At 35.7% G+C, this 11,131-nt stretch overlaps 1 protein-coding gene across 1 annotated transcript; it reads right to left on the reverse strand.

Moving 5' to 3' along the window:
- Positions 1-218: 218 nt before the first annotated feature.
- Positions 219-7,442, reverse strand: LOC115453334 (melanization protease 1). The gene is made up of 4 exons (XM_030182034.2): positions 7,246-7,442; positions 3,311-3,485; positions 2,773-2,948; positions 219-1,587 (listed from the first exon to the last, which is right to left on the reverse strand). Exons 1-4 carry the CDS (start codon positions 7,319-7,321, stop codon positions 1,202-1,204), a joined length of 813 nt encoding a protein of 270 aa, XP_030037894.1. The 5' UTR covers positions 7,322-7,442; the 3' UTR covers positions 219-1,201.
- Positions 7,443-11,131: the final 3,689 nt, after the last annotated feature.

Below are 11,131 nucleotides of genomic sequence, written 5' to 3' on the forward strand. Positions count from 1 at the left end.
CATACCATTCTTTTGTACATAGGTAACAGATTAAACATATCTATAAGAGATTTACAGACATTTTGTCTAACATAGCAAAGTTAAGAAAAATCTCACTATGCAGAAAGACTTCAATAATTCAATATCATAAGCTTTTATCAATGTTTGTCCTTAAACAAAAAAATATATAATTCGAAAAGAGAAATATTTGTTCTTATTTTATTTTTCTTTCTTTAAAAATAGTGTTATAGTTGAATAAATTATGATTAAATTGAATATCTCTGAGAATATAATTAGACACTAATAGATAGCGCCGAATGCAGTCGAAACAGAGCAAACTGGTTATGACACGATTAATATAAGAAAATCTCGCATGTCAGAGAAATAGAGAAAAATTATATAATCTCGACAACGAGATTACTTTATTTTCCTTCACAGCTACTTAGCTGTGAAGGAAAATAAAGTTAGAAACTACATACCTAAATTTTATATGTAAATTATTTACAAATAAGTCTGTTGCACTATGCCAGGGTAGTGAGCTAATATAATTAGGTATATTATTTAATGTGTTCATTACTTTCTTTACAATTACTTAATACAAATATCGGCCAACAAAATTCACTTGTTAATTCTATTGCAATTCTTAGTTCCGTATATATTTTTGTACTAATGCAAAAATATATAAATGAAAATCTATAATTTTCGCATCTCTGAGTTGCAAGAAATTACTTATGTATAAATCTTTTCAGTAAAATCTCGTTACTCTCTTTCGTTCTTACTTCGACGTTACAATTATATCTACGACTGTGTTTATTTGGTTGTTTTTTATTATTTTTGATATAAATCTTATTGTAAAATATCATTATACTTACTAATATAATAATCAGCTGAATGACATATCAAATATACACATAAAAAATATAATACTAATAAATTAATAAATCAGAATGTTTATTGATAGAATTACTAAATACAAAAGGATCATCTAAATTTTAAAAGATATTAAGCCCAAGTTGCTTTGTAATAATCATAATATTCAAGCATATATAACCCTTTTATAGAATTATCATACAACAGTTAAACTGGAATATTGCTAATATGGTTCTCATTAAAACATTAATTTAATATAAAATTGATTGTTTCCTTTGATTTAATATTTACAATTATATTCTATCTCGCCTAAATTCATTGTTAGAAACCATTAACCATATCCAAATCTATCTTAAATCATAACGGTAGTCTCGATCCACTCTAAATAATCCAGGACACTTGTATAGACCCCTGGATATCCTTTAGTTCCGCAGTGGACGTTCCCCAAGCTTGTAACTCCCCATAACTGAGCAGTTTCTCGGAACCAAACCAGGGGACCGCCAGAATCTCCTCTGCAGGTATCTTCACCTAATTTACCACCAGCGCAAATGATTTTTTGGGGTAATACAATATCTTGGTATGCTGCCCTGCATTCCGCAACGTCCCAGTTGGGCAGAGGAATTATTTTCTTTACTTTAGTGTACATGCCTGACAGGGGAATCTCCCCAAATCCAGCTGCGGAAAAAATAACGTTGTCCTCCAGGTATCCAGATGGTAGGCAAATTGGGCGGATGAAATCTGGAAAGAACATATAGTTGTTACTATCAAATATATTTTTGAAAATGCGCGAGCGTAATCATATTTATGCAAAATTTGTTAAATCTAAAAATATAGTACCTGTCAGCCTCTCATAAACAAGTCCTAAATGCATGTTCATTTCAATTGATGAACATTAAATGGGTAAAACTTCGTGTAAAATATATGATTAAGTCAACATTTTCATTTTAAGGAAACAAATTGGATCTCTTGTGAATCAGCAATTGTGCAAATGACAAATTAAAACGTTGATTATTATAGGGAATATCCTTTTCTTGGGTTCCAATTAACACGAGGTGTAGTGAGGTCATTGCCGCTCTCTATTGAAAGATTGGGTAATTTCCAACAACAATATTTTTATGTAAAAAGTTTATTTATATATTAGAAAAGGATTGTTGAATTATTTTATCCGTGCAAATAATTTAATTGTTCGCCATTTTATAATTAAGGCAATTGACGGTAACCAATGGCTATTTTCTTATCCCTATAATAATTTACAAAGCACATAATGAATGACTCAGAATTGGGCGCGTGCGCAAAATATTGGAATTACCGGAGATCCCTCGCATTTTGTATACATAAAGTATTTATTTAATTAGTAATTGTTGTGACAAAAAGGAATGTAGGTATATTATGACCATTGTTAAGTTTTAAATGTATTTTTTTATTGTTAACTATTCAAATTCGAATTCTAGAACTTGTTTTTTGTGTTTGAATTTTATATATAAACTTTTTCCACTGTTCTTTTACATATATTATGGCCACGGCCTAGTGACTTCACTGCACTTTATAGTAAGCGGAGTGGCCGCCAAAGAGGGTATCGCCAAATAATTATCTATCGCCACTCAACATAATTTTGCCGGCCTGTTCGAATACGGATGTACACAGACTAATCCAGATACGCGACATACGTTGACTATTTTGACTGAATTTACACCTTGTATACGATTCTCGCTTACAAATATTATCATCAGCGAAACTCAAGAATACTTGAAACATATAACTATAATCGTTTTGCCGCTGCACCAATATATAAATTTGCATGCTGCAGTCTCCTATAATTGAAGAGGCACGTCGCATAATAATTGTAAAAATGCTACGACATTTTTTTTATTATATGCCGTGTATCCTTCATTGGAGGTCCTTAAATAAATAAACATTACTAACCTGTATAAGGAGCATCTTCTTTCAACCGCAGAACGGCTATATCGTGCTCCTTCCCGTCGTAGTCTGGATGGACGAAGATATCATCCACCTCGATCCGGACTACGGGGTCGGTACAAATATCTCTCACGCAATCGGGATTACTTTCCAGATCGTATTCTCCCAAGCGAACAGCGATACTAAAACGAGAAAAAAAAATCGATTACTTACATATCTTTTGCAACTCTACGACTATGGTAAAAGTTATTTTCTTTATGGGTAGCAAATCTTTCGTGAGCGAGAATCCGGTTGAGTGCCACTACAATGCAAATTAGTGCCGCTACGTATTGAGCGTGTATTGCAATGTTCCGGTTCGAAGGAAATTATAATTATTGTAATTACTTGGTGTAATGTATATGGTGGTGTTGCTACTAGTCATTAGGACTCGTGTTGCTACTCGTTCACCAACAGGCGAATCTTCATTCATTTATTTGAATGAAAAAAGGATTTTTGTGGCTTCAAAAAGGATATCCCTATATTCGTTGTATTTTTCTTAACTTACCTTGAAAATCGGATCTTCTTGACGCAATGGGCGGCTGTGACAACGTGTCTAGGCCCGATGAGTGTAGCTCCGCACCGAACTTCAACGATATTGCCATGACGATAGTACTCCAAGTAACCCAACCATGGATTCTGATGTACGAGATTCGAGCTCGCCTCCACGCCGCATTTGGGGTCTGAAAATAAAAATTGATATTAACAGAATTCGAATGTGTATTTAATAATTCTATGTAGAGATGTTAGTGTCTATTCGATATATTGTTAGGTTTTTCGAAAACAACAACCGATTTGAATGGCATCACGCCGTCTCATTCGAGGGATGGATATATATTATTTTAATAGGAGAGAGGCTTATTGTCTAGGCGCAATTCTAGACGTCGGGATTTTGAGCAAGAAACCCGAGTATGAACAATTGTAATGTAATGAATGTATGTATGGCCTCGGTAGCTGTTACCGCAACGAAACCTCGGAGGCATACCTAACAGATTATACAGCGAATCCACATGTATTGAGGAAATGAAACCGCGGTCCGCGAGCGTTATGGGGAAAACATGGTTCTAATAACATCGTATAATTCCCGTGACGTCAATAGTATGCCGCTACGAAGAAACTTCGTGTTTTAATGAAGAAGGAAACAAATAATTTCTAAGTTATATAAATAAGTAAATTTTTAGTCAGAGAGCCCTTCGGTGTACGGTGGCATATCTCTTTATAATTATGGGCGTTCTAATCGAGGATAGGTTCAATAGCCGTATAATTAATCAAAAATCCCCTCTCTATCTGTATAAGGAATTGAGATCCTGTAAAGCAGGAACAAATCAATCAGATTTTTTATATGCTTACAAATGATATTTTGTTAGATTTACTCTCAGGTTCGGATCGCAAATAAAATTTGGATCGGTGATCGGCCGTGAATCGATAAAAATATTTTCTTTATAATAGGAAATAATATAAACTAATAAATATAGGCTATTTTTTATATTTTTATTGGTTAAAATCTATAAAGTCGATTAATAATTTTTTTAAGTCGATTTTAGTAATCGATAGTATACAATAGAATGGTTATGGTTATTTCATATTTGTATTTAAAATTTGATTTTGGAATGGAATGGAATAGTTAATGTTTTTTATTTTAAAGATTACAGATCTAAATGTAAAGAAACGGAATTTTAAAAACTAACCCGCAATATAAAAATACTGTTACATAAATATAGTGCTTTGCGAATTGCAATCTTAAGAGTAAGGTAAGTTAGTACAACTTATGTCGCGTAACTGATATATTTTTTAATACTTATATCTAAACCGCAAACTGTCATTTTCGCAGCCATACGAACTTGAACTGACGGCAAAGTTTTTGGTTTGCAATAGTTTGTATCTATAAATCCACAGCGCCGGATCTTGAATTTTTCGAGGCGGGGCAAAATATGGAAAATCCAGCCTATATTTTCACTTTTGTCATCATCATTATTTCGCGTCCAGCGGGAAATAGTTTTAGTATTGAATATACTGGGTGTCTCAATAGTCAAAATTGCGTTAATGATGAGTCATGCGTTCGTCTGCCAAGTTTGAATTTGCCGCCCTCTGAATTCGCCGTCCGGGACATGGGCCCCGGCTAGCCCCCCGTTAGATCCGGGGCTGTAAATCCATTGCAGAATGTCAAGCAAGCAGTCTCCCTGCCAATTTATGCGTATTGTTATCTATGACTGCCCGTTTCTGTTCTAGGCACGCAAAAACGTGTTTTTACAAAACCTAAAGATGGCATCACCGCCTTGTGGGAAGGACCTTTCCCCGACAAAATAGCGCGCTAACCGTATTTTTGAGAACCTATACGAAATTTTGAAAAAATATATAAATTAACTTTGGTTGTTTCAAATTGATTATAATATGAATATTGGTTAAATTTCCTGCTAAAGTACACATCATTTTAATTTATAGCCAACACTTAGATAAACAATTTAATAAGGAATATTTTGATAGTTAAAATTATCAAAAAGGACTAAAATTTATTTTGAATTTCTTATATTCATGCCCATAATTTTGCGCGCCCAAGCAGGTAATGAATGTTCAAGACCTTTTGATAGGGACGTTTCCATGCAAAATATTGCATTCATAAATGCACTACAAAACAATAACAAACTGATCTTGTAAGTAGTTGACAGTTTGGCTAATTTCACAAACATTTGATCAAATACGCTAGTTTCGGACCATTATTGAAGAATTATATAGAATTCGATATCAGAAAATAAAATCTGACGAATGACGTTCACGCACGCCCGCTTCTCTGATATCGTGAATCGTGATACACTAAAAACAATCTTATGTGGAGATCTATAAGGTTCGATTTGTAAACTATACGCCGGCAAGCCGTCATAAAGACAGCTATATAAATAACCGTATTTGGACATACTCGAATTTTCATAAAATTGCAAAAATATTCATTGCTTTTAAGTTTAAAGTCCTGACTCTTGTTTTCACTGATAGATAATTAATATAATTTTAATACAACAGATTTGCAAAATTTACAAGAACACAAGTGTCATATATTTTTACAAAATCTATTCCTTCGTAATGGTCTCTTGACAATCGTGATGACGTTTATTCGAATGATTCGACTGATGCTCATTTATCTATACAGTTTTGCGGCAGTATCATTATTGTGGTTCATCACTACGTCTACGCTATTTGATACGTCTGTCCCCCCCCCTCGTGATGACGTTTGGTCCGATTGATTAATGTAAGCCATACACGCTATGGTCTACCGGAGAGGTAATCTGTGCAGGTGTCAATTGAAAGAATTGATTTTTGATCCTGCGCCGGTCGCCTGCACAGGCTCAAAAATCTGCACAGGTCTATTCCTACACACATTTCGGTCTACCGGTGCAGGTATGCCTGCTGACCTTTCCGATGGACCGTAGCATGTATGGCAGCCATTACTGTCACTCACGATGCATCATATGCCTTGATTTTTGGCAGACTGAAAGCATTTGTTGATAGAGAAGTAATGGATTAGGTCTGTCGAACATTCACCAGCTCTTTTACTTTCTTCTACTGCTTAGAATCACTATTCGTTCCGTGGAGCTCTCCATACTCAGTGTCCAAAATTGAGGATTCGGAATTAATTATTCAAAAGTTTATGTAAATATATCGGCGGTTCAAAGGCTAAATGACTTAAGCGATATAATTTGCGTAAGTTTTATATATATTTATAATCAGCACATTTTTCAATGTTTTTTTAAACTAGTTAAAATTTTTCGAAAACAATTTCGCTTTAGCCTTTCAAATGACGATATGTTTATAGGGGCGAGTCCTTCTTGCAATTATAGGCTTTCTACTGGAAGGATCTGATATTACTGGAAGGACAGCTTCGATAGCCAATTTCCCTATAAGGTTATCAAAGCCTTCAAGTAGGATGCCTGTAATAGCAAAAAGGCAGATATGCCGCCGTATACGGAATAGGGCCCCTTGAATTTAATTTGTTATTCTAACAACAGATTTTCGTGTTTACAATCATCATCAGCCACATAAAGGCCACTGCTGAACATAGGCCTCTCCCGGAGACTTCCAGACGGACCTGTCCAAAGCGGCCTGCATCTGTGTTCCTGCGACTTTTATCAAGTCGTCTGTCCACCTCGCACGTAGGTGGACGGCCAACGCTGCGCTTGCCGTTGCGCGTTTCAGTATTATATATTATTAAGACAGTTTAATGGTATTTTTTTTTATTAATTCTCTACTCTTCACACCGTTATTTTTTAATTATCAAAAGAAAATGCGTTATCTAATACCGTTACTGAACAAAACGGAGATTCTGACTACATACTTATAATATTTAACCTCTTCTACATACCCTGTTTCTTTCTTTTGGTAATTAAAGAATATATCAAAATATAAACTCCGCCTTATTTAAAACAAAAACAATTTAAAAACAATAAAACTTACTTTCAAGTTTGTTGAATGAAATCGCTTCCACCGCCACAATCACAACACCCAAAAATAAACTTTTGTAACAAAACATTTTGAGCACTAGACATCCAAAACCTAATTGGTTATATGGATATAGTCAACTGCCAGGTTAAACCCCAGCTATAGATGACCGTAGTGCGCGCCGTTCAGCTTGCGACTAGCCGCTCCACGCACAAGCTAACACATATATTGCAATTTTCCTTGTACGTATCGAAATTCCCGTATACCAGTTATATCTAAAGACTGCAAATACGTTGACAGTGGTTAGTAATTAACAATTTTAAACACCAGCTTTCAGACGACGATCGATGTCAAAGACAAATGGTGAAATGCTGTATGCACATCGACAAACAATTATTTATAGTATCATTGAACTCATGTTCTAACACGCTGGTGGGCGTGGTATCTTCGTTTTTATTTGTACGATAATGTACGCGACAGTTAGTAACTGAAAAAGATTGTTTTGGAAACAGTTTTAAGGTTGTTATTTCCAAAGCTTGGTGAAAGGGACGCGTAGTGCAATGTATATTACGATTCTCCGTTAATTCTAGTACGAGATTTTATTTATTTATCACGTCTACATATTATAATTGTTGTATGTACTATAATGACAACTTTGATAGTCGTATAGGCAGAGGAAAAAAAACTTTATTTACTTAAACGGCTATAGAAGCTATCGTTTCAGTACGTCAATAAGCTATATTATTAGGTTGAGGAAAAAAATCTTATAAAATGAAAATTCAAGACTTAGTTTTTGAATTGTATCTTAACTGCCAACAATTAATGAGAAAGCAAGAATTTGACAGACAGCGGCCCGAATTGATCAATAGAAAGGATGTGGTCTTTCATGACGATAACGTTAGACACTCATCTTGAACCACTCAACAAAAAATAAGAGTTTGGCCGCGAGGTGCTCGTGCTTCCACTATATAGCCCTGACTTTCTGATTTCCACCTGTTTCGGTCTCTTCAGAATTTTTTAGACAGTGTCAGATTAACATCAAGAGAGGATTTCCAAATCTACTGCGATACGGTCCTGGATCCTAGTGCAGTGGCCGCCATGAATTAATGTCATATTTTCTTGTATAAATAAATAAATAAGTAAAAATAAAATAAATGTACATGACGCGTTTTTTTTTATCAGAAGTCCTGAAATTTCTCCAGCAACGGGCACTCCCTAAAAGATGACAGAAACTTTGAAAAAAAAAGTATTGACTTTTCAAATGAAATGCGAAAGAACTCTTTCCCAAACCTAACATATACATAACTAGATTCCATTTTTAGTGGAAAGCATTTTGCCATTTATTAGCACTTAGGTATTACACACGATTACATTATTTTCACTATAATTAAGATCTCGTCCCTCATTCACCTGTACATATAATTTAGATTTGTTCTAAGATTTGTTTTATTTGAAAAGAAAAGATCGCTTTGTTTTCTACTAATACAACTGAAGATGAACTGTTTGCAGCGTCGTTGTGGATATTGCCACCATTCAAAAAATGTGCGTGAAATGTAAAAGTGATTTGCATCTAAATTTTAAATACGGGTTACTTTTAAACGGGTATGGAAATTGAAGAATTAAATTTAATTTTAAACTACATATTGTTAGAATATATTTGATTTGAGGTAAATGAAACGCATATACATTTTTTTTTCTTTGCTACTTTTTTAACCGACTTCAAAATAGGAGGAGGTTATCAATTCGACGAGAATGTTTTTTTTTATTTCACTACAAAATAATAGAGTTTGAATATTTGTATCTTCAAATACTATATCATTCTGCGGTATACAATGTCGAGTGTTTATGAGGTTTTGGTTGTCATTTCACTTATACTATATCCAAAGCGATTTAGCACATGTTTTAAAAGGTTGATTAGACGACTGATGTTTTAGCGCTGCAGCGAACTTTAGTTCTAACTCCAGATTTTGAAATTCTCTTGTTCATTTCAGGTAACTGGACTCTTTATTGTGAATGCGTGGCAATATTTTGTGGCCAACGGCGTGGAAGATAAATTGAAATTGACTCTAATTTCGCTAATTGGAGATGTGTATGAGTTGATGGTCACGTAGCAGTGGCTAAGGGCAAATTTTTCCTAAAGACCCGTCACAACATATAGGTATATGCATGAATGCGTTCTGAAAATTGTTTTTAAGGATAATTAGATTGTACACCAATTATTAAATGTAAGCCAGAAAGAATCGATTTATAAGGACCATTCGCCACTGTTAGCTAATCCTCAAAAAACGACGGGATAGAAGATCTTGTTGATCTAGTACGCGAACATCTACAACCGCGGCCATCAGTATGGGTCGAACGATACCGTTTCCGCCAGACAAAAATTACCCTTAAGGTGAATGTAATGTGTCCGCTTTAAAGAATCCAAGGAATGCGAATTCGGTATTTATTCAAATAACCTTTGTTTCCAATTCGTCTGTGGTGTGAGAACTTATTCGACAGCGTTTATTTGCCGAATCGGCGACAATGTCATTTTCTGAAGCTGTTACCCTTGCGAAGAGCGGCGATTGCCCAGCTGGATGTGGAACGGACTGCCAATACGAATGTCCGCAGTTTTAAATCCCAAAGGGCACACACCTCTGACTTTTCTAATATGATGTATGTATTCTTTGTGAATTATCGCTCACTTTAACGGTGAAAGAAAACATCGTGAGGAAACCTACATACCTGAGAAGTTCTCTATAGGAATTTTGAAGGTGTATGAAGTCTACCAAGCCGCATTAGGCCAGCGTGGTGAACTAAGGCCTAATCCCTCTCAGTAGTGGAGGGGGCCCGAGCCGAGCAGTGGGTCAGTATATAAAACAGGGCTGATTTTATTAACTCTTGCGACTTCTTTGGAGGCGGAGCGCGAGGTTTCGACAGCTGTGGTGCAGTCGGCGCCAGCAACAACCGTTGATTAACAAGCCTTGGATCCGTCTTTGTCGCGTAGCAGGAAACCTTTCATGAGCGGAGGGAGCTACAGGAATACCAGTTAAAGTGCTGACGTCAAAACTACAAGGGATTCTTGTAAGGCCTGGGGTAGAGAGCATCATGCACAGAAGTGCAGATATTCAAATTTTGTATGCGCTCTCTGTAAGAATAAATGCCATTTAAGGAGGGTTTGCCCATTTAAATATTTAGAGAAGTAAAACTACGGAAGACAGAGGCGGCAAATGAAGCGAATTAATCTTAGATATACTCAGTACACTATATTATTACACGGGCACGGTAGTGACTCCACTGCACCTGATGGTAAGTGGAGTGGGGTCCAATAGAATGTCGACTGACGAGAGATCCCTCGGCAGTCGACACAATTATGCCGGCCTGTTGGAGCCTGTAGAATTTCCACAATGATATGGATATCAACTAAAAGGCCTCGATAAGCAAAAGCGTGTTTCTGGGTTTTTACAAGTGGGTGCCCCGGGTGGAACGAGGTTCCTTTATTTGATATGGAGCTCGCGCTCCTGGCCATGTTAGGTTAATATTATCTAAACCCATTTTAGACAATAGGTACATATATACACAACTAGCGACCCGCCCCGGCTTCGCACGGGTGCAATGCTGATACTAAATACACTACAGAAAAACTGTGAACGTTGTATATAAAAACATAGCGGCCCGCTCTGGCTTCGCACGGGTATAACATAACAATATAACAGTATTTCTCCACTATTTAATGGATGTTATTATACATATAAACCTTCCTCTTGAATCACTCTATCTATTAAAAAAAACCGCATCAAAATCCGTTGCGTAGTTTTAAAGATTTAAGCATACAAAGGGACATAGGGACAGAGAAAGCGACTTTGTTTTATACTATGTAGTGATGAAGCTTGTATGATCTTTTGTTTCTGTTACATATAAG

The sequence above is a fragment of the Manduca sexta genome, chromosome 5, assembly GCF_014839805.1.
Source record: "Manduca sexta isolate Smith_Timp_Sample1 chromosome 5, JHU_Msex_v1.0, whole genome shotgun sequence".
In the NCBI taxonomy this organism is placed as follows: Eukaryota; Metazoa; Arthropoda; class Insecta; order Lepidoptera; family Sphingidae; genus Manduca; species Manduca sexta.